Genomic DNA, 21,123 nt, shown 5'->3' with positions numbered 1-21,123 from the left:
AAGTGAAATTCCGTAAGGAAGAAAGAAATAATAATAATAATAATAATAATAATAATAATAATAATAATAATAATAATAATAATAATAATAATAATAATAATAATAATAATAATAAAAAGAAGAAGAAGAAGAAGAAGAACTTTTTAGCAAGCAAGTCGTTTCAACATTATGTTCTTCAGAAAAACATTTTTTTTTTTAATTTTGCAACTTGGATTTTATTTTTCAAAAAAGAAAGAAGGCTCCAATGTTGCGTCAGTGCGCTTTGACACATCTTCCATAAAAGTGAAACTTGCGAAACAAGTTGAAAGACCAATTTTAAGAAAGAATGAGAGAGAAGACGGTAAGAAAAAACTGAATGACTTGATTGTCAAGTGACATATAGCAGGTCTTTTTTTATTAATTACAAGTTTTTGCTACTTGTCTGAAAAATAAAATGTTTTAAACATTGATATTCTGAAGAAAGAAAAAAAAGCAGTAAAAGGAATGTTCTTAAAGTAGCCTTAAAGGCTTTTTTTTTTTTAACAGATCTTTGATAAATTGCTTAAGTTCTATTCTGTTGTAAAGTGATATAGAATATGTCGAAATTTTTATTTTATCTGATAAGAGGAAGAAAAAGTTAAAACAATTTACTCGTTTGCTGTTTGGGTGAACAGGTCAATTAGGTATATACATTATAAAAACTTGTACCCTACAGAATGATGTTTGCGTTTTAATTACTTAGCTACTACGTGTATAATAGACAGGCTTTGGTTCTGTTTCCAGGAATTTATTGAGAAACACCAGATTCTGTCAAGTTATTCAGTACCTGGGCCATTTTTTTAGTATGTTGATTTATGTGGGAAATTTTTCGTCTCCCCTTCTTTTTTTTGAAATGAACGAGTAGGGGGTCTTCATTTTACTTCTACTTTAAACATCCTTTTCATAGTAAAGAAGAATTTGTAATAAATATTAATAATTAGTGTCTCATTCACACCTCGAGAAGGAATTTGGTTTGTATGGCACAATATTTGTTCAATGTTGAAACCGGAAGTGGTTTTAATAGAGAGAGATCAGAGTGGGGATGGCAATATAAAGAATGACTCAGAAAAAACCTGGCCACTTTCCTCCCTCCATATTTTCTAGTATATAAGATGAACATTGGCAGCACTGTGCATAAGCAAGGGCAGACTGTCGATCTTACTCACGAATAGATTGTCAGTTGTGAAGTGTGCATACTGTGGTAAAGAACGATGAGTCAGTTAGAAAAACGAAAACTAATTGTGAACAAATACCTCGAAAATCCAGGTATGTCCTTAAATAAATTAAGCAAACTCGTAAAATACCCTCGGTCTACTGTGCAAAATGTAATGAAAAAGTATGCACAAGATTTAACTGTTGAAAGAAAACCTGGCTCAGGTAGAAAACCGGGGACTAGCCAACCGAAGCTGGAGAAAAGGGTTACTGCATTGCTGCGTCAAAATCCTTATTTATCGGAAAGAGCAGTTGCTGGTGTGGTCAAAGCGTCCCAATCTACAGTGCACAGATTTAAGCAAGGAAAAGTTTACGATCTTTCAAAGTCCAAAAGGTACCTAACCGAGACGAAAAGCAAAAAGTGACGGCAAAATCCAGAGCAAGAAAACTCTATGATCAGTACCTTACTCAATATGGATGTTGCATTATGGATGACGAAACCTATTGTGTCGCTGATTTCAGTCAAATTCCCGGAAAGGAGTAGTACGTGGCACTGAAGAGGGGAGATTTGCAGGATAAATTTAAACAACGGAAGGCATCCAAATATCCCAAACAATATTTGATTTGGCAAGCTATTTGTTCATGCGGTAAAAAAAGCAAAGCGTTCATCACAACAGGGACAATTAACGGCGAAATTTATACGAAGGAGTGTTTACAAAAACGCTTGTATCCATTTGTGATGTCATACAGTAACTCTGTTTTCTTTTGGCCAGATCTTGCTACCTCTCACTACTCTAAAGCAGCCACTGATTGTTATAAAGAAAAGGGTATCGTCGCAGTTCGAAGAGAGGCAAATTCACCAAATTGCCCTGAACTTAGGCCAATTGAAAAATATTGGGCCCACATTAAAAGAACATTGAAAACATCAAAAGGGAAGGCGGCTGACTTGAAAACTTTTCGTCGCAAGTGGACTGCAGCTGCCAATCAAATAACAGAAGAAGATGTGCGAACTCTTATGAAGCGGATTAAGAGTAATGTACGAGCATTTTTCCATAATTAGTTCTTTATAATATATTTTGTGTGTTTATTTTTTTAAACTTTATAGTCAACTAAAATATGCAAACGACCTTTCTTCTTTTCATTTCTTTACCTACTTTTTTGGTCAAAGTTACTGGCCAAGTTTTTTCTGACTCATTCTTTAGTCTTAGGAAGTTTATTGATTGCAGAAATCAGCTTCTTGCTACCTTTTGCCGTCTTTAACCGCTTTAACTCATACAGCGATCAATGTTAAAATCGTTAAGTGGTTGATATCTGGCATGTCCTGTTTTTAAATAGAGAGTTAAGAGACAAAGTGCTACTTATTCTTAGAGTGCTAAATCGATTCAAAGAAAGCAAACAAACCAAATCAAAATACTTCACGTAACAACCCCTTTTTGTGGGGCTGAGCTGCTCGAACGTCATTTATAGACTGAAATAGTGTGATGTCACATCCTTCTCGTTGCCATGGTGATCGCAGTTTTATTTTCTAAACAGCATGGCCTAAGAACCTAAGTACAAAGCGAAAACAGTGATGTATTAACTTCTGGATTACAAACATTAGATTAAAAGAAACATATGTATATGTAAACAACAACAACAACAAAAAAACAATGAATGAAACTACAAGAAGATAGGAAAAGCAAGCAATTTGACAAATAATGTAGTAAAATATGACAAACGTTGAAACCGAAATGTTTCCCCTGATATCGCAGATTTTGTGTATTTGTTGCTTATTATTGGATATTAAATTTAAATAATTCTGGGAAATCTTTATTTAGTACCATCAGTATCACACATTACATTGCATATGTGTAGACCTACAGAATTAGTGTTTAAAACTTAACCGATCAGAAATTGGTACAGATTGAAAATTCTCAGGACGCATATGGCTACAAGCTTAGTGTCCTTTTTTGTTTTGATTGTTTGTTTGTTTATTTTGTATCCAATGTAACTCATATTTTAAAGCATGGGTGTAAGAAATCTGAATAGGCCAACACAATTAACATTATTTTCAAACTGGACAGTGATTTTTCCTTGTAGATAAATAGTATATTTGTTCTATTTTCATTGTGCCGACAGCTCGTCAGTCTGTATCTTTGCTTTTAAAAACCGGAGTTTTTACACTGCGTATAATTGCTTCTGTTCATTATGCATTACATGGTAATGGCGCTGCCATTTCTTATGGAATTTCTATCTTATCACTTTACGTAGAGATGTGGTCCTTGTAGAAAAAGGCTCCTTAGATGTTACTTCATGAATTACTGGATTTCACTCGTAAATTTTCTAAATAGTGGCCCCATATTCTTAATCTGTTCCTTTTCTTACTAACTTTACTTTGTTTTCAAAATATTTTTCAGTTGTGTAATTAACTGTCTGTCATTATTAACAGTAGACTTAACAGTATTCCTTTGGATTCATGCATTTGTTTAGAAAAAAAAAATGGCGATCACCATGGTAACGAGAAGGAAATGACATTACTATTTCAGTCTATTAGCAACGGGCTGAAAACTATGTCCGGCCTAGCGAAGAACCCTCTCTATAACAGGCGTTGTCATATCACGAGCTTTCTAGATCTTATTCACGTGACTCCTCAGTTTGCTTGACGACGCTGAGTGAATGCTGACAATTGGGAAGCATCGGTCGGGAATTGAACCCCGGGACTACACGGACGTGAATCCAACGCTCTAACCTGTGGTCTCCCCATTCCAAAAGACAGCTTCTCCATATCTCTTATTGTTCTTGCTCTATGTAGATTAACGCTGAAACCGGAAGTTGTAGTGCATTTCCCTCTCATCCAGTTTCAGTAGAGCGTTAAGGATATTGACAAATCGTATACTTGGAACGTTTAATTGATTCCAGCTATTTATTTTCGATTTTTATACTATAGTAATCAACGTGAAAGCCGGAAATGGTCATTTCTACAACTTCTGATTCGAATATCAGCTCTATCAGCGAGCTGTATTTCTGATTTTTGGCCGCCTACATCCTAAAATAGCCAAAATAGATGGTGATCCATCAAGCAGTTCTTAAGATTTCTTTTTGTCTCCCGGACGGACGGATACACGGACATACAGGGTAAACCAAACTCCTTAAAGACTTACAGAATTCAATTTTCACAAAGAAAGGATATTTAAGTATAATCTGTGTCGCATTTCCTCGAAAATAAGATCGGGTTTTCATATTAATATTTCGACCCCAAAAAATAAATTAGGGTTTATTTTCAGGGATATATGTAATTTAGCTTATCTTAACGCCAGAAAATTCAACACGGATTTAATCTGTAAAATCTGCACTGGTGCAAATCACCGGGGGATGAGGGGGACATGTCCCTTCCAATCTTGGAACTGGGGGGACTGTCCCCAATAATCTGATTTGAAATGTGTTTTCTGGGGAGGAATGTAATGATTTGTGTCCGAATGTCACAAAGAAAAGTGAGGTGAAAATGATGTCCCTCTCAGAATAAGCCTCAAATCTGCCCGCCTCCCAATGTTGAAGACAACTCTGCTCCCCTGATCCTCCACAGTATTGTTTTGCAACTTCATAAATATTTTGAACCTGTCTTTAAAAAAATATATGGGAACGGTCTTACCCATCCTCCCCGATATTGAAGACAGATTTGCGCCGCTCAAAATATAGTATATGTAAAGATATTTGGCTACGCTGTGCCTTCAACTTGAAGCTTAACCGTTACTAACATGCTCTCCGATTGTTGCGAAAAATGCGCAGAGTTAAATTTTGTTTAGTTTATCGGAATAATAACAGTATTAATTCACGTTAAATGTAACTATTAGTAATTCTTACCTATAGGTAAATAATAATAATAATAATAATAATAATAATAATAATAATAATAATAATAATAATAATAATAATAATAATAATAATAATAATAATAATAATAATAATATAACAGCACATAGAAAAATAACTAAATTAAATTACTATAAAGTAATCCCTTTCGAGCTATGCAACTTCACTGTAAAAAATTGTTGTGTTATTTCAACGATATGCCTATGTGTTAACACAATTGTGTTAAAATATAATACAAACAAGTGGTTAGAACAATTCATTCTTCATTTGGAGTTGTGTATCAAATGCCGGTAGTTGAAATGACACACAACCTGTGTGTTAAATTAACAGAAGTGTAGAATACTCGGTGTTGTTTTCTGCAGGATTGCCAAATATGTTGGTCATCTAATTATAAAGGCTTATGAATTGAAGCTACAGACAAACAGAGTAGAAATAAATACTTAAATCCAGATATACGCAAAATTTCATCTCCCACATTTAATGCATTTATTGCTTCTTTTTCTAAGCGATTGTGTAGTAGAAGCAACAAACGCATCAACTTTATTAGAAGACAACTATCGTCGATCATTTGAAAGTGAATATGGAAGAACTATAAAATAAAGTAAATAGACAGTCGTCATTTTGTTATAAAATTACATGGCGAGCAGATTTTATCTTATCCCAAACGGTTATCGTCGAATATACGGGGCTTGAAGGAGCACTCTGATTAGCTATATTCAAAAGACCTCAACAATTTATCCTTCTAAGAGCGACGTTTTCTTCAGCGCCTCCATGGCTAAGTTGCCCTCCCCGCTGGTCTAGTGGCTAGCACGTGTGCCTTTGGTGTACGGGATCCCGGGTTCGATTCCCGGTAGGAGAGCCTTTGTGATTTTAACTGTCCTCGATGTTTCTGTGTTCGTGTCCCTGTCGTTCTAGATCATTGGAAAAGCAAGGTAAAGTGAGTAAAGCAAGTAAAATTAGTAATAAGTAGTTCAAGTTTCTGAGGCACGTTCGGTGAGTCAGTTAACTTAAAAAAAAAAAAAAAAAAAAAGTCGGAAGAGCATGCGGTTAGTGATCGAAAATTTGGCGGTTCGGGCCCTTCACCCGCCCTGGAGTATTTTTTTTCTTTTGTTTAAAGTGATTTCTTAGACTCTGCATAATGTAAACACATTACACATAAAGGCGATTTAACATATTTTGAGGGAGTAATTTTGTGGTTCATTAACGCTTACTACAAAATTATGCTTTTAAAATTAGTTTCTTCTGGACCCTTAGACAACCACAACCATGTTGAAGCTACCAACCATATGTGTAAATTGCTATTATGCTTTTTATGCTTTTGGGTTGCTCTACACATGACAATTTGGATATGCGGGCTTACATAGCGGAACAGGATAAATGTTGCTTTCAGTTATTTATATTGACGTCGGCTCACATAAGAGAAAAGGATAAATATCCGAGAAATGTAATGGTTGTAGGGGCATTTCTCTAAGGACATTCTTCTTCTTTCTTCCTTTTAAATGCAGGTTCTGAATGAAGACTCGACAACGACAGATGCTTGCAGCTAAGTCTTCAATAAAATCCGAACCTGTCTACAGTCCTCAAAATTCACGTTTCAATATTTCATCTCGAAATTCGGGTTCAATCTTAACTTTAAAACAAATTTGGAATGTTGATGAAATAGAAACTGAAAAATACAATTTGTAAAGGGCAGACAGATTTTAAAAGATTTCTTCTTATATTTAAAGTAGAATGAATATCAATTTCTTTGTATGTGTATCTCCTATACAAATCCATACCGTTGAGCCGTTTAAAATGCTTTTTGAAACTAATTAGCCCTTGGATCGACCCAAGCCTTTTATAATATAATTTTGATTAAAATGCGTATTCAAAAGGGGAAGAAGGGACTCAAGAATACCAAAGAAATAAAGATATTTAACTCCTCCTTACAAATAAGTTCACACGTGGCCTAGGGTTTTCGAAAATTCACTTCAAAAGGTGGAAGTTCCTATAATACTTTAATTTCCCATTTTTGTATTCTTAAAATGGTGAAATCGAGAAACCAGCTGAACCATTTAAAATGAATTTGTGAACATAATTAGCACCTGAGTTAAAATGGAATCTGTCATTTTATCTCTATTCAAAAGTGTATCCTAAATGGGAAAAAGGGTGTTCAAAAATACGTTTGCAATCTTTTCTAGAAATCTATTCTCATGCAAAGAATAAGCATTTAATCTAATTTCATGGTAATTCGTAAATGTAGAAGCAGATGGAAAGTACACATATCAAAAAGCAGCATGCTCAAAATGTTCGAATATTAGAACCAAGGTTAGTAGAAAGATTACAACTTCTGTCTTTACTTCTATACATAAAAAACATCTATTAAAGTAACCATGTTCTACAAATTGTATCCTACTTTAATTATAGTTTGTAATGGTGGTAAATATATATAATATCACTGAAGAAATTCAAAGAACACTCAAACGTCGGGATAAAAACTTCATAAAAACCAGGACCTCGAAATTGAAATGGGAACGTTTTGTTTGCGTTATTGCAATCCAACATCTCATCATATTTGAAATTTTACTTTTTAAAGACTTCAGAATTTGTCTGCAATTAATTTTCATCTGCATTTGACTTCATAACACTATATAAAATTAACGAAAGGTAGTGATTAACTTTCTTCAGAATCGAGAAGTGCCGAATCTGAAGTTTTATCAGGTTTCTCGAAACTCGGAATTGATACCAGTTAACTTTCAAGGTAGCGAAAACGGAAATTTACAAGGACCCTGTAAACTAGAGTGCGTTAATTACATATTTTCATGAAGCAAATGCAATTCATTTAATTGGTTGGTTTGTTTACGATTACCGGAATACTAGACTTAACGCGATATTTCGTATTCTTCTTTTGTGTTTTCTATATAGGCCTATTCTTTGTTTTATCCAGATCAATGTTTTAATCTACAATCACAAATAATAGGCCTACTTGTTGTACAGTGCAAAATGTATCATAGAACATACATTTTTAATTGATACACTTCGTGTTTTGTGTACACAACATGAATATGGCAATGCGTGAGATAGGTATGCGTAGACAAAGACTGAAACAGGTTTGTTTTTTGACAATACATGTCATGTGCCCAATTACCTTGACTGGAGGTTGAACGTCGATTCAAGGTTCCTCCAGAGACTGATGAGAATGCCTGCTTGTTTCGCATAAAATTAATGATGAAAGTACACTGATCCTAAGGAAGAAAAGAAACATATATTTCTAGTTCCGGTGACTATCAAGGACTGGGTCAAGGAAAAGCTATGAAAAAAAAAGAAAAAGAAAAGAAAAGATTAAAAGATAATTGCTTCGGCAGAAAGCACATCTTTACACTGAAACACATCTTTACACTGGAACATATGAAACATAAAAACATTCACAGAGTTCAATGCCAAAGCTATGGAAAAGGTTTACGTGATCCAAATTTTAGTAAATACAAAGAAAAACAACTTTGCAAGCTACATATGATGGGAACTGATGCTATCTGAGGGTAAAAGAATAATCTGTAAAGTAAACAACTCAATAACAACTAAAATACTTCAAATTCACCCGATAATTTTCTTTTTTTAATGATGGTGGTAGAGGCCTATTATTAAAATAGTGTTTCTCAAAAAATGCGCAGAAACTGAATCATTCAACATCCAGTGATCCTATAATTACTAGCGAACGTTATTCTCTAATTGTGGACCAGAGTAGTCTATGTGGACGAAATTGTAGTTACGAGCTCGTAGTTATCATTAGAGCTAGGAATTTTACGTGCTGCTTTTTTTTATTATTATTAAAATCTCGATCAGATTAAGAATAAGAATCAGAATCAGAATAAGAATCAGAATCAGAATAAGAATATAACTTTCATTGAAATATAAAAGCCGTTTTGTTCTCGAAATTCCTAATCTATTTTCGTTATAAAATACCTTGGTCCTTAGGAAAGGTTACTTTCTAGTACCGGTATGTCAGTCAATGTATTAATTGTGCATTGCACCACTCGTCTCACTTGCGTAATTACTGCTACTGAAAGTTTTCGTTTAGCATATAGATTAGAAGTACAAGGTTTGTTCCGAAATTAACGCGCCCCATTTTCTTCTGCCGCGAGAGTCTTGGGAACACAGCGCGACCAGCGCGAGTCGGCTCCGAGCTCCTGGAATGCTCCAGTGCCTATTTCAGTGAACCCTTGTGTGAGTGCTCGATCGAAATCAAGATGGAAAGAAACTCTCGAGCAGCGATACGCGATAAAGTTTTGTTTCAAACTTGAGAAAACTCCGTCGGCGACTTTTGAGTTGCTTCAGAAGGCTTTTGGTGTGGACTGCATGTCATATTCACAGTACAAAAGATGGCATAAAATGTTGAAGGAGGGTCGTGAGGAAATCGCCGACGAACAACGATCAGGTCACCCCTCAACGTCGCGAGATGACAGTTCGGTTGAAAAAGTGCGCGAATTCTTGGACTCTGATCGAACAATGAGTGTTCGCCTAATATCAGAAATGCATGACATTCCGAAGACCATTGTGCACAAGATTGTGACGGAAAACTTACAAATGCAAAGCTATGCGTTGAACTTGTCCCGAGAGTGTCACCGATTGCTAAAAGAACAATCGAGTGGAAGTGTGTTAAGAATTGTTTCGGTGTTGTGAGGACGATCCGACTTTTATGGACATGTGGTAAGTGGTGGCAAATCTTGGATCTTCGAATACGACCCAGAAACAAAAAGGCAGAGCGCAGAGTGGCACACGACGTCATCTCCACGCCCAAAAAAAGGCAAGTATGAGCAAATCAAAGGTTAAAGTAATGCTCATTGTTTTTTCGATTACAAGGGAATGGTCCATTTTGAATTTGTTCCACCTGACCAACCAGTCAACACCAAATTCTACGACGAAGTACTGAAAAGGCTAAAACAAGGGGTCAACCGCGTCAGGCGCGAGATCAAGAATTCCTGTAAACTGCACCATGACAATACTCCCAGCCATACCGCATTTATGACGACTGAATACCTGACCAAGGTCGGCATCTCAACGCTCCCCCAGCCGCCTTACAGTCTTGATTTGTCTTTCCCCCTCCGACTTGATTTTGTCCCCTAAGATTACAAAATCCCTCAAAGGACAGCATTTGAGGACCCTGGAGAACATCAAGGCGACTACGATGAGGTTACTAAAGGACATCTCTGTGACGGACTTCCAGGACGCATATAAAGAATGGAAATCGCGTTGGAACAAGTGTGTTGAAGCAGGAGGGATGTATTTCGAACAATATTGAGTAATTGTACGAATCGGTTCAATAAATTTCTTGAAATAAAAATGGGCACGTTATTTTTGGGACAGATCTTCTATACAATAATCCATGTTTCTATTTGAGTAAAGCCGTGTAATAATCCATAATGCTATTTGAGAAAATAAAACGTTTTATTGGATTGGCTATATTATTAATCAGGTGGTATTGGGGAGGAGGTTAAACAATATACCCCTGTCGTTATTTGAATCTTACAAAATTTCAGTATTTCTTTTTCTTCTTTATCAATTAATTAAAAATTATAAGAGCGTTTCATTTATGCAATGCCCTTATGAATGGCCCATTCTGCATATAGATATATAGCTTGATTCCTTGCCTGCTGCATATTTTCTAACTCTTCGACTTTGCCTTGATCTCGCCCCATAGAGATGACTTTGATTACTGTAGTCTCACGATCTATTTTTAGATGGGGAAACATTGTAAGTACAAATCATCCCTTCTAACTTTAGGTTACACGGCTGTTGTCGTTCAGTAGACTGTGCCTGGGACTCCAGTTTAGGAGCCACTGATCTATAGAAGTAAGAAACATCTTACGTTAGTTAAACAAACTAAACGCATTGTTATTCGCATTGGATGGAAAACCGGAAATTGGCCCAATCAAATCATACAATACTTTTTTTGAACTTGCAGTTACAGAGGTCATTAGCGAGATGTATTTCAGTAAGGTTTCGCATACGAGAATCGCTTGCTCTTAATAGAGGCTAAAAGTAAAAAACATTGAAACAGCATTTGAATAGCAATAAGCAATGCTTTGTTACTCAGTGAAGCGTGGACTTAGTGACCCCTCTAAGAACACATTAACTGGAAATTCTAGTTTACATTGCCCAAGGACCACACAATTGTCAATTAATCTGTTACGTGTTTCTTTCTTTGACAATAAAAGGAAAGAGACAAGATACTCGTACGAATATTTATACTATGCTTTAACGTAAATGCAATGTTAGATAAAAGTATTCATATATGCAACCTCAATTGCAAGGTAATTGTCTTATCTCGTTATTAGCTTACTTTACAAACAAAAAAAAAGTAAATAAGAATATTATGATATTACTTTCATAGCCTATTTGCACATCTAGAAGCAAACTTTATATGTGAGGGAAAAGATAGGGGAATTTTGGTGGAAAATACTATTTTCTGAGCCGTTATTTGGCCTAATTTGCAGAGACGACGACATTTACACACGGATCGTTTGTTTAGCCTCTGTAAAGCGGGCCTGTATCATCATTCAATTTTGTAAATTCAAAGTATAATTTAGAATGTGTTATTTTTTAAACATGACAGTCCTAATCAGCGTCGTAACATAGACTTTTTTTCTGGAGGGACAAACATTAATACTTGTCCCCCCCCCTACAAAAAGTTATTTTGGGCTCTCCCGCAAAATTCGAAAATAGCCCTTCTTTCCATCTTTCTCTTAATCTTTTTGGGCCCCTGTAGCCTGTGAGCCCTCCCGCACGCCCCTGAGTCCGTTCCATACATGACAAATTAATTAAGGCGACAATATTGACAAATCTCAAAGCCATGCGAATAAATATTATTTCTAGGGTCCCTAATACCCCCAGCGCCCAGGACTCATTTTTGTTTTATTTACCTTTTGTGTGCTGTTCTGTTTATATAATGTAGTGAACCTGTTTGATGCTTCATAAATAATTTCACGTTCGTATCGTATATGAAGTAAGAAAAATTGTGTCTTAAAGTGGGCCCCCTCGAATGGCAGGGAGCTTCGCTGGGGGGGGAGGGGGAGCAGTTGCCCCTCCTGCCCACACAAGCTACGGCCTGCTCCTAATTAAATTCCTCTTAAGTATAATATTAAAATTTGAGATCAAATACCATTTTGCTAGCAATAAACATAATTTTTCCCTCAAAAATTTGCTTTCACTTATACTGTAATCTATATTTGTGTATATATATATATATATATATATATATATATATATATATATATATATATATATATATATATATATATATATATATATATATTTACAATATACAATATATATTGTATATCCGACGGTGTTTTTTACAGAAAATCGACAAAAACCTATTATTATTATTATTATTATTATTATTATTATTATTATTATTATTATTATTATTATTATTATTATTATTATTATTATTGAAGGTAAAAATTTATCCTGTTCAATGTCCACGCATCCTAGAATGAAACTTTAATGTTAATTTAACTGAATATTGTCCAAATATGAGACCCGTATCAGTCGATTGATTACGTGAGTTCCCTTGTGGCTAAGTGATTAGCATGTGCGCCTTTGGTATAGGAGACCCGGATTCGATATCCGACAGGAGCTCATGTGGTTTGGGTCCCACGTTAAGCTATAGGTCCACGCACTGGCGTCTCTGGAAGGTAAAATTTGGAGGAGTGAAGACATCGAAGAAAGTAATCATAATGGTAGTACCTGGCCCAACCTGTTTATTACATTCGATTCTATTGTTACATTCGGTTACATTTCTGCATACCTTCACGGACCCCAAGAACTCAGTTATAATCGTTTCACAGCTTGAATGTTAAATTTCAAATAAATATAATTAATATTATTTATATGTTATTCAGTCGTTAGTTAAATAAATTAAATTACAATAGAATTTTAATATTTTGTACTTCAAAATATTGGGGAGACGCGTCCCCTCGCCAGAGACGCCCGTGAGTCCACGCCTCGTATAGCCTTGCTGCTGAAAAGGAGACTAAAATCAAATCAAGGATAGATCAGATCGAGCTGATCAAAATGTGATGATTGAAAGTTATTTCTGATGCATAGGTTTCAAGAAAATTGAGAAAAGAAAAAAATATGGCGGTAAAGAGTATAATCATTCGCTGCGATCTGTTACAATAAATTGCTTATTTATTTATGTACTGTTTATGTAATATATATATATATATATATATATATATATATATATATAATATATATATATATATATATATATATATATATATATATAGCGTACGGAGTTTACTAACAGACTGTACTATATAACCGGTTCACTTATACATACACAAAACAGTCCGAACAAAGAAGCATACATTACTTTCAATAATCAATTAACCAGCGTAGTAACATCGAACATCAATCTGTGAACCCCTCACAGCGGGAGGCAATTTTTCCTCTAGGTTTTCCAAGGGCGTTCAGTTCTCGAAAATACGTGTCAAAACATACTAATAGAAAAGTATAGAACTCTCAAAAAGTATAGCACTCAATATATGTATACCCGGCGGAAGTTCATGTGGTTCGGATTCCACGTTAATCAGTAGGTCCACGTCTCATATAGCCTCGCTGCTGAAAGGGACGTTAAACTCAAACTAAACTTAATTCAATATATTTATATTAAATGCCATAGTACTATATAGTTCAAAAAATTAAATGATATGAAATAAAATCTTTGAGTTTAACGTCCCACGTATATGCTTGTTAGGTTAAGGAAGACGATGTTTAAAGGAAGTCAATGATGATGGAAGAATTGGTGGAACGAGAGTACCCCGAGAGAACCCATGTGCACTATGTTGTCCACCAGAAACTTACTTGTCCAGGGATCGAATGAAGGACCCAACGCACCAGACGTAAGCGCTCTACGACTTATTCACCGTAGTCCCACAATAAATAGTTCATTTAGTGTAGTTAATAAGGATATGTGCGAAAATAATTGTTCTGTTATATGATGTGCTATGTTCACACGAAATATATATATATATATTCGTGATGTGCTATGATATATGATGTGCTATGAAATATATATATATATATGTGTGTGTGTGTGTTCGCAACTCTGAGTGTATATCGATCTTTTGCCTCCCACCCCTCACCCTTGGAAAAAATCCTGCAAGCATCCCTGCATTAATCATATTTATTTCCACAAACGAAGTTCTCATATCACGCACGATCATTCCTACTAACTACAACAAATCAAATTCTTGCTAAATGTAGTGCAACACTGTACTATTATATATCCATCCATCCGTTAATCGATATAATAATTCTTGAACGAAAGCATTTTTTAAAAAAGTTTTTTCTTTAATTTGAAATAGATAGCTGGAGCAATTTTCTCGTCCGAATTCGTTAATGGAGACAATCCGTTAACATTTCATGGATAATGGTGACTTCAACGTACTGTATCGTTTAAAATCTATGACATTCCCTATCTTCTATGCAACCTGTATAGCAGTATACTATAAAATAATTGGTTACTTTAAGTTAATATTACTGCAAAAAGTTAATATTTACTCCAAAATGTTATTACTTTAGATAGTTAATTCTTACTGAGAAAAGTTAATTTTTACTGGAAAAGTTAATTCTTACTGGAAAAAGTTAATTTTTACTCCAAAAAGTTAATTCTTACTGGAAAAAGTCAATTTTTACTCCAAAAAGTTAATTCTTACTGTAAAAAGTTAATTTTTACTGGAAAAAGTTAATTTTTACTCCTAAAAGCTATTTCTTACTAGAAAGAGTTAATTTTTACTCCAAAAAGTTAATTCTTACTGGAAAAAGTGAATTTTTATTGCAAAAAGTTGTTTCTTAATGCAAAAAGTTAATTCTTACTACAAAAATGTTAATTTACACTTTAGTTTTGTGTGATACTCTTTACTATCTTGACCAGAGTTTATTTAGTGTACGACCATCTCAGTCACTAGATAAAATACAATAAATGCTATGACCATAAATAACACATTTATTTATTTTTCTAATAAAACTAAACGAAGAAACAAGATCATACATAAAGAATAATTGTATCTACTATTATTTTGCAGAAACCAAAGAAATCTTAAGATGTGTGAGTGGAAAATTTTTATCTGGGGAGTTAACAGCTATCATGGGACCATCAGGAGCCGGAAAGAGCACTCTTATGAATATTTTAGCTGGTTATACGTAAGTATATTTATGGTTTCTCTTTTCACTAATAGCTCTACACTTTAATATGGTGTATATATATTCATTCTTCTTAATAAATGTAGGATATATGTTCCTATTCAGTTTAAGTAATGTTAATCAGTTTAACTGGTACGCAACATCACTGATGATAGTAAAGTTACTTTCAGACATCTTTTAAGTAACGTTAATTGGACCAATATGTATTTAGAACCTTCAATTGATTTTAAAATTACGTTTTTGTTAAATTCATTGACTTACGCAGCTGAGACTGCATTTCCCTTAAAGCCATTAAAAGACAAATCGACGATGCCTAAAGCTAACAAAGTTAAAAGCATAGAACTAGATCGAGTTAAAGATCTATGTAACATGTATTATGATTTCTACATAAGCACTGGCGATAAGTCATTTAAAGAACTTCATATAAAATATAAAAAGCAATTTAGGAAGTTATTGAAAGAGACCAGGATAAAAAATAATGACTCACTAATAAATAATGCTGGAAACAAAAGTAAGGCCATGTGGAATATTGTAAGAAGGGAATGCAATTTAACTAGGAAAAATGAAAATGAACCTACTTCAATTACCGCTACAGATTTGAATGATTTTTTCATTAATAAAATAAATGAAATAGTAAAGAAGATTAAGGCAAAAACTCCTAGTAGAAATTTTTATAATTATCTGAATTCTATTCCTCAACCATCTTGTACTTTTAGCTTCAAATTAGTAACTGTTAAGGACGTTGAAAAAGCAATTTTGAAAATGAAAAATAGTAGTACCTGTGATGTATATGGTCTTAATTCTATTATACTTAAAAGTGACATACATTTTATTGAACCTTTAACACACATTGTCAACAGTTGCATATTAGAGTCGATATTTCCTGATATGTTAAAATATGTTAAAGTAATTCCAGTACACAAAAAGGGCAATAATTCAGAATGTGACAACTATAGACCTATATCTATAATCCCTGTAGTAGCCAAGCTTGTTGAAATATTACTCAATGATCAAATAGTTAAATATTTTGAGAGTAATTCATTGTTTAGTAGCTCCCAATTTGGGTATAGAGAAGGATTAGGTACAATTAAAGCAACAACTTCTTTAGTTAAAGATCTTTTAGACAGTTTAGAAAGTAAATACTTTACTAAAGTTAGATTTTATGACTTGTCAAAAGCGTTCGACACGGTATCTCATAAGATTATTTTAAGTAAATTAAAATACTACGGTTTTCAACATGATGCGTTAAACCTTATAAAATCATATTTATCAGACAGATATCAAAAAGTAGAATTCCATAATTCGAACTCCAAATACTTACAAGTGGGTTCTGGGGTACCACAGGGATCTGTTCTGGGTCCCATTTTATTCCTTATTTATATCAATGACCTTCCCAAAGTAGCTACTATTCCCGCTAAAGGCTATCTTTTCGCTGATGACTTTGGAGTCTGTGTAAGTTCTAAATCAACTATCGAAAGAGAACAATTAACCCAAAATATAACAACCGTAGTTGAGGATTGGTGTACTGCAAACCTTTTGTGTTTAAACCTGAGTAAAATACAAGATCTTAATGTTACATATAACAATCTAGATTACACAGAAAAATATTCTACAGTTAAATTTTTGGGATTTGAACTTGATTCAAAATTAAACTGGTATAATCACATTGAAATCACGGCAGCTAGTGTAACAAGGGGTATATACATGTTGAGAAAATTAAGAAGTTGCGTTAGTTTGAAAATCTTAAGAATTGTTTACTTTGCCCAAATCCACAGCTTTCTATCATATGGTACTATTCTTTGGGGTGGATCTAGTAACATTTATAAGCTTTTAAAGCTGCAAAAGAAAGCTGTCAGATTGTTATGTAGTCTTCCTTCTCGTAGTCACTGCAAACCTAGTTTCAAGCTACTCAAAATAATGACTCTTCCTGCTATTTTTGTTTTTCAATGTTTAATGTATGTAAAAGAGAATAGAGATAACTTCCCTGAACATTCCAGGTATCATTCATATAACACAAGATACAAAGATAATATAATGGCAGTGTATTACAATTATACCAAAACACAAAAGAGTTTTATTGGCACGTCCGCAAAATTATTCAACTCTCTCCCAAAAGCACTGAGAGATACCGAAGTGGGTACTTTTAAAAGTAAACTCAAATCACTCTTATTAGATAATCCAATATATGATATAGAAGAGTTTTACGAAATTACAAAGCAATTAAAGTGAAAAATTGAAGAACTATGAGAGAAATAAATAGACATGTATAGTACGAGTAGTTATCTATTGTATTGTGTTGTGATCGTTATTCTTTGTATTGGAATCACAATTGATATGTATTACAGTTATATCTTTATATATTTTTTCTTTCTTTCTTTTCTGTATCCATATTTGTAAATATTATGTATCCAATTTTTTCCTTTTGTAAATATTGTATATGCATTTTAATCTGTAACTTTAAGATCTGACGATTGTAATGCTTTAGATGTCCTCTGAAGTTTCTGCAATAAAGACGATATGAATATGAAAAATATAATATATATCAATAGAGACAATATTGTTCTCGACCTGTCTTCAAATAGATAACTTTTTTTTTGTGTTAGAACATAACACTCATTACCTCTAGCTCTGTCTCTGATTGTTGTAGGGACAGTGCTGTGCCGTGGAAAATCAGCGCCTGGGGAGAGAGTATACGACGGACTCCCTGTACATACGAGTATGAGTGAGATCAAGAAATCAGCCGCGAAGCGCCACCATGGTTGGCGCGAAACATAAGAAAATTTTCAAAAATAAACCCTACTTTTCCTTGATTTTGAGGACTTCTATTACTTTTTCCTTCTTTTTATATATGTCTTTTCTTTATTCCTCCTGAATTTCACATCCCCTTACTTCGGCACCCGGGGCCTTCGCCCTGCTCGCCCCTCCCCCACGGCACGGCACTGTGTATGGACGAAACTTAATGTAAACTCAGTTTCCAGTCTCAGTTTTCGAAAACATTTATAATGTGTGAATGTGCTAAGTCTTTTGAAATCTACAATATGTTGTAATGTTGCGAACAGCGTGTCTGCTTATGTATAGGAATATCTTCTGCAGTACAGTTGGATTTATTTCGAATCTAATACCAGTGATAGGCCTACTTTGCAATCATTTACGCTACAAATTCGCATGGCTGTTCAAGTAGAAACTAGCTTCTTGTTACAGTTCCTGATTGTGTGTAAAAGTGTCCAAGTACTTTAGGATCTATCGGACTTTGTATACCAGATTTCACTGGTTATTAGTTATTACACAAACAACTAACACGGGCTTGTAACTTGTGGGACAGCGATCAACTGACCGCCTTTCGAGGTAGGGGTCCAATTCAAAATAAAAATAAAAAAAAAAAAATCTTACTCCATATGATACGATGGGAACATGAGTGCATAAATGAAGCAATTTAATTGATTCAATAGGTTTATCACATCCCAAAAACAATATACGCACACAATATTTTCAATGAAGCAAAAATAGGATCTAGACTTCCTCCCCGGAAACTAATAACTTATATATTTCTAAAGCTTTAAGTTATGTCGAATATTAGCCCCTCAATTTAACTTTTAAAGTATGGAATAGATCCACCATACCATTTCCAAGAGAACTAAAGATTGAAAATATTGCTACTGTCATAATCTGAACAAAATATGGAGCATAAATGTAATTTGGACCCTGTAATTTGGAGTAAAACACCAACTGGGCCCCTCAGGCACGTAGCCAGGGAGGGGCTAAAGGAGGGAGTGCCTCCTCTATAATTAACACTAAAGAGAATTTTCAAACTGACTCAAAACTAGTGAAATTCTTGAAATTGTATTTACCAAATTAAATTCAACTTTGCAAATTCTACTCATTTCTACGTAAAATTATGTTTCTTGTCAGATGCACCAAGACATCTTCCATTGCCTTTACTCATTTCAAGAATTTCAAACTGTACCGTATAACTGCAACCACTACAAACATCCAGGATGCTAGGTGCACTTCCAAACAACAATATCATAGTCCAGAACGTCAGTTGTGAATATTAATAAAAACTGTAGTGTCTCCCTTATTTTGGAAGGTAGAAAGTTGAGTGCAAACGTTGAATAAAATATATACTTCTATTTTGTATTGATATAATCTAAAATTGCCTTAATACAATTTTCTTCTAATGTTTAAAAAATAAATACTTCAATTTTAATTATTAATGTGAAACTACCTGGAAAAGAGTTTGTATTAAACACACAAAAATGAAACAAAAATTTACGGTTTCGATAACTCAAAAATAAATACAGATTTTGTAAATAATAAATAAATGTACAAGTTTATGGTGTTCTTTGATGTCTTTGTCAATGCCCCCTCAGTTTTGATTTCTGCCCTGTCCCCCTAGTAGATCAGGCTGGCTACGGGCCTGGGGCCCCTAGAAGTAATAAAAATGTTTATTAAGGTTTTAAATTTTTAGGGGACCCACATTTCATATGTCATGTTTTAATGAGGAGAGAGCAACTATGCACTGTATGTTTCTAGCAGTCCAAGTATGCTTGACCCCTCAGGAAAAGTTTCAAATTAACTGCACTGATAACACTTTCGAAGCAACTGTAAAGGTGTGTAACTGACAACTATCTTGAAATACTCCTATTGCACGCACGGACACTATTATTCCCTTTTATTCACAGCAGTTGCATGCTGTGAATAATGTTTCACAAGCAAACAACGTTCACATACGATTATTTAGAGACACTGTTTGTTTGCTCGTAAAAAACGTTCATGTCGAAAGGTCAAGGTGGACTCCTCTTGAAGTGGCTTCCTGTTGTCACTTAATTTGTCTCGACGGATGGAAATTATTTTTTAAGACTTCATCGTCAAATTTATTATTATTATTGTTTCTTTTTATACTCTGATCAAAATAAGAAACGAATTGACGTTTGGGGGAGCACATGTTACGCTGTTGCCTCTTTGTGCGTACTGCTGTGGTTCTTCTCCTCTAAAATAACTAACCTCTAACAAAAATAAAAACGTTAACCTTTTGTTTATATACTTACATTCATAAGTAACTATAAATGGTTGCTCAGTGGTAGAGCGCTCACCATTAGTGCTATGGATCCCTGGTTCAATACTAGGCCAAGTGAGTTTTTGATAGACTACTTTGTGTCCGTGGGGTTCTCCCGTTTCCTTCCACATTCTCATTCCACGAATTCTTTTCTAATCATTCACTTCCATTACCGTATATACTCGAATCTAAGACGCACTTTTTCTGCCAAAATCTCATGTATAAAATGGGGGGGTGCAATCTTAGAATCGCATATAAAACCGCATACGAAGTGATACTGAAAATTTGTGTTCAGATAGTGAAAGTGCTTAGACAGGCTGGCCTGTGTTCACACTATAAGTAAGATTGTAAGATATTACCTTTGTTCTCCTTTTAATCTTGACATTTAACTGTTTAATTTGAACAAATAAACCCATATGATTTAATTTGTAGTCAAATTCTGAGCTGCTTCATTGAATATCCAGGATTCGTCTTAAATTGAATACAATAAATTGGTACAACTTTTGAAGTTTAGAAATGGGGGTACGTCTTAGATTCGAGTATATGCAGTAATCGTCTGTTCTCCTTTAGCTCACAGGAAATAATTATGGACGTAAAATTGAAAATGTTCATTTTTTAAAAAATCTTCGCGCTTTCGATGTTCTGATCACCATGGATACGAACGTTGGTAGATGATGAATACTGAATACTGATGAATAATTGTGTCTCTGGAATTATTGAAGCACAAACGATGGTGTTTTGTGCACAAATGATTCACGAACGAATGACGCTGTATTTATCGTTTCTGCTTGAGATTGGGGGTCTAGCGTGAACTTGGTCCCTTACTAGTGTTTTCCTTAAGCCTAAACGATTATGGT

General features: G+C 34.3%; 1 protein-coding gene across 1 annotated transcript in view; it reads left to right on the top strand.

Annotated features, from left to right (window-relative positions):
* Positions 1–21,123, top strand: part of LOC145690393 (ATP-binding cassette sub-family G member 4-like) — a 229,305-nt gene that overhangs the window by 108,366 nt on the left and 99,816 nt on the right. The window contains exon 2 of the mRNA XM_081765232.1: positions 15,093–15,210. Within this exon, the coding sequence (XP_081621358.1) occupies positions 15,093–15,210 (118 nt within the window). The remainder of the gene's footprint in view (positions 1–15,092; positions 15,211–21,123) is intronic.

The sequence above is a fragment of the Thermobia domestica genome, chromosome 7, assembly GCF_964235325.1.
Source record: "Thermobia domestica chromosome 7, izTheDome1.hap1.1, whole genome shotgun sequence".
Lineage (NCBI taxonomy): Eukaryota > Metazoa > Arthropoda > Insecta > Zygentoma > Lepismatidae > Thermobia > Thermobia domestica.
Note: the sequence above shows the minus strand (reverse complement) of the source record. Positions and strands in the feature narration are given on the sequence as shown.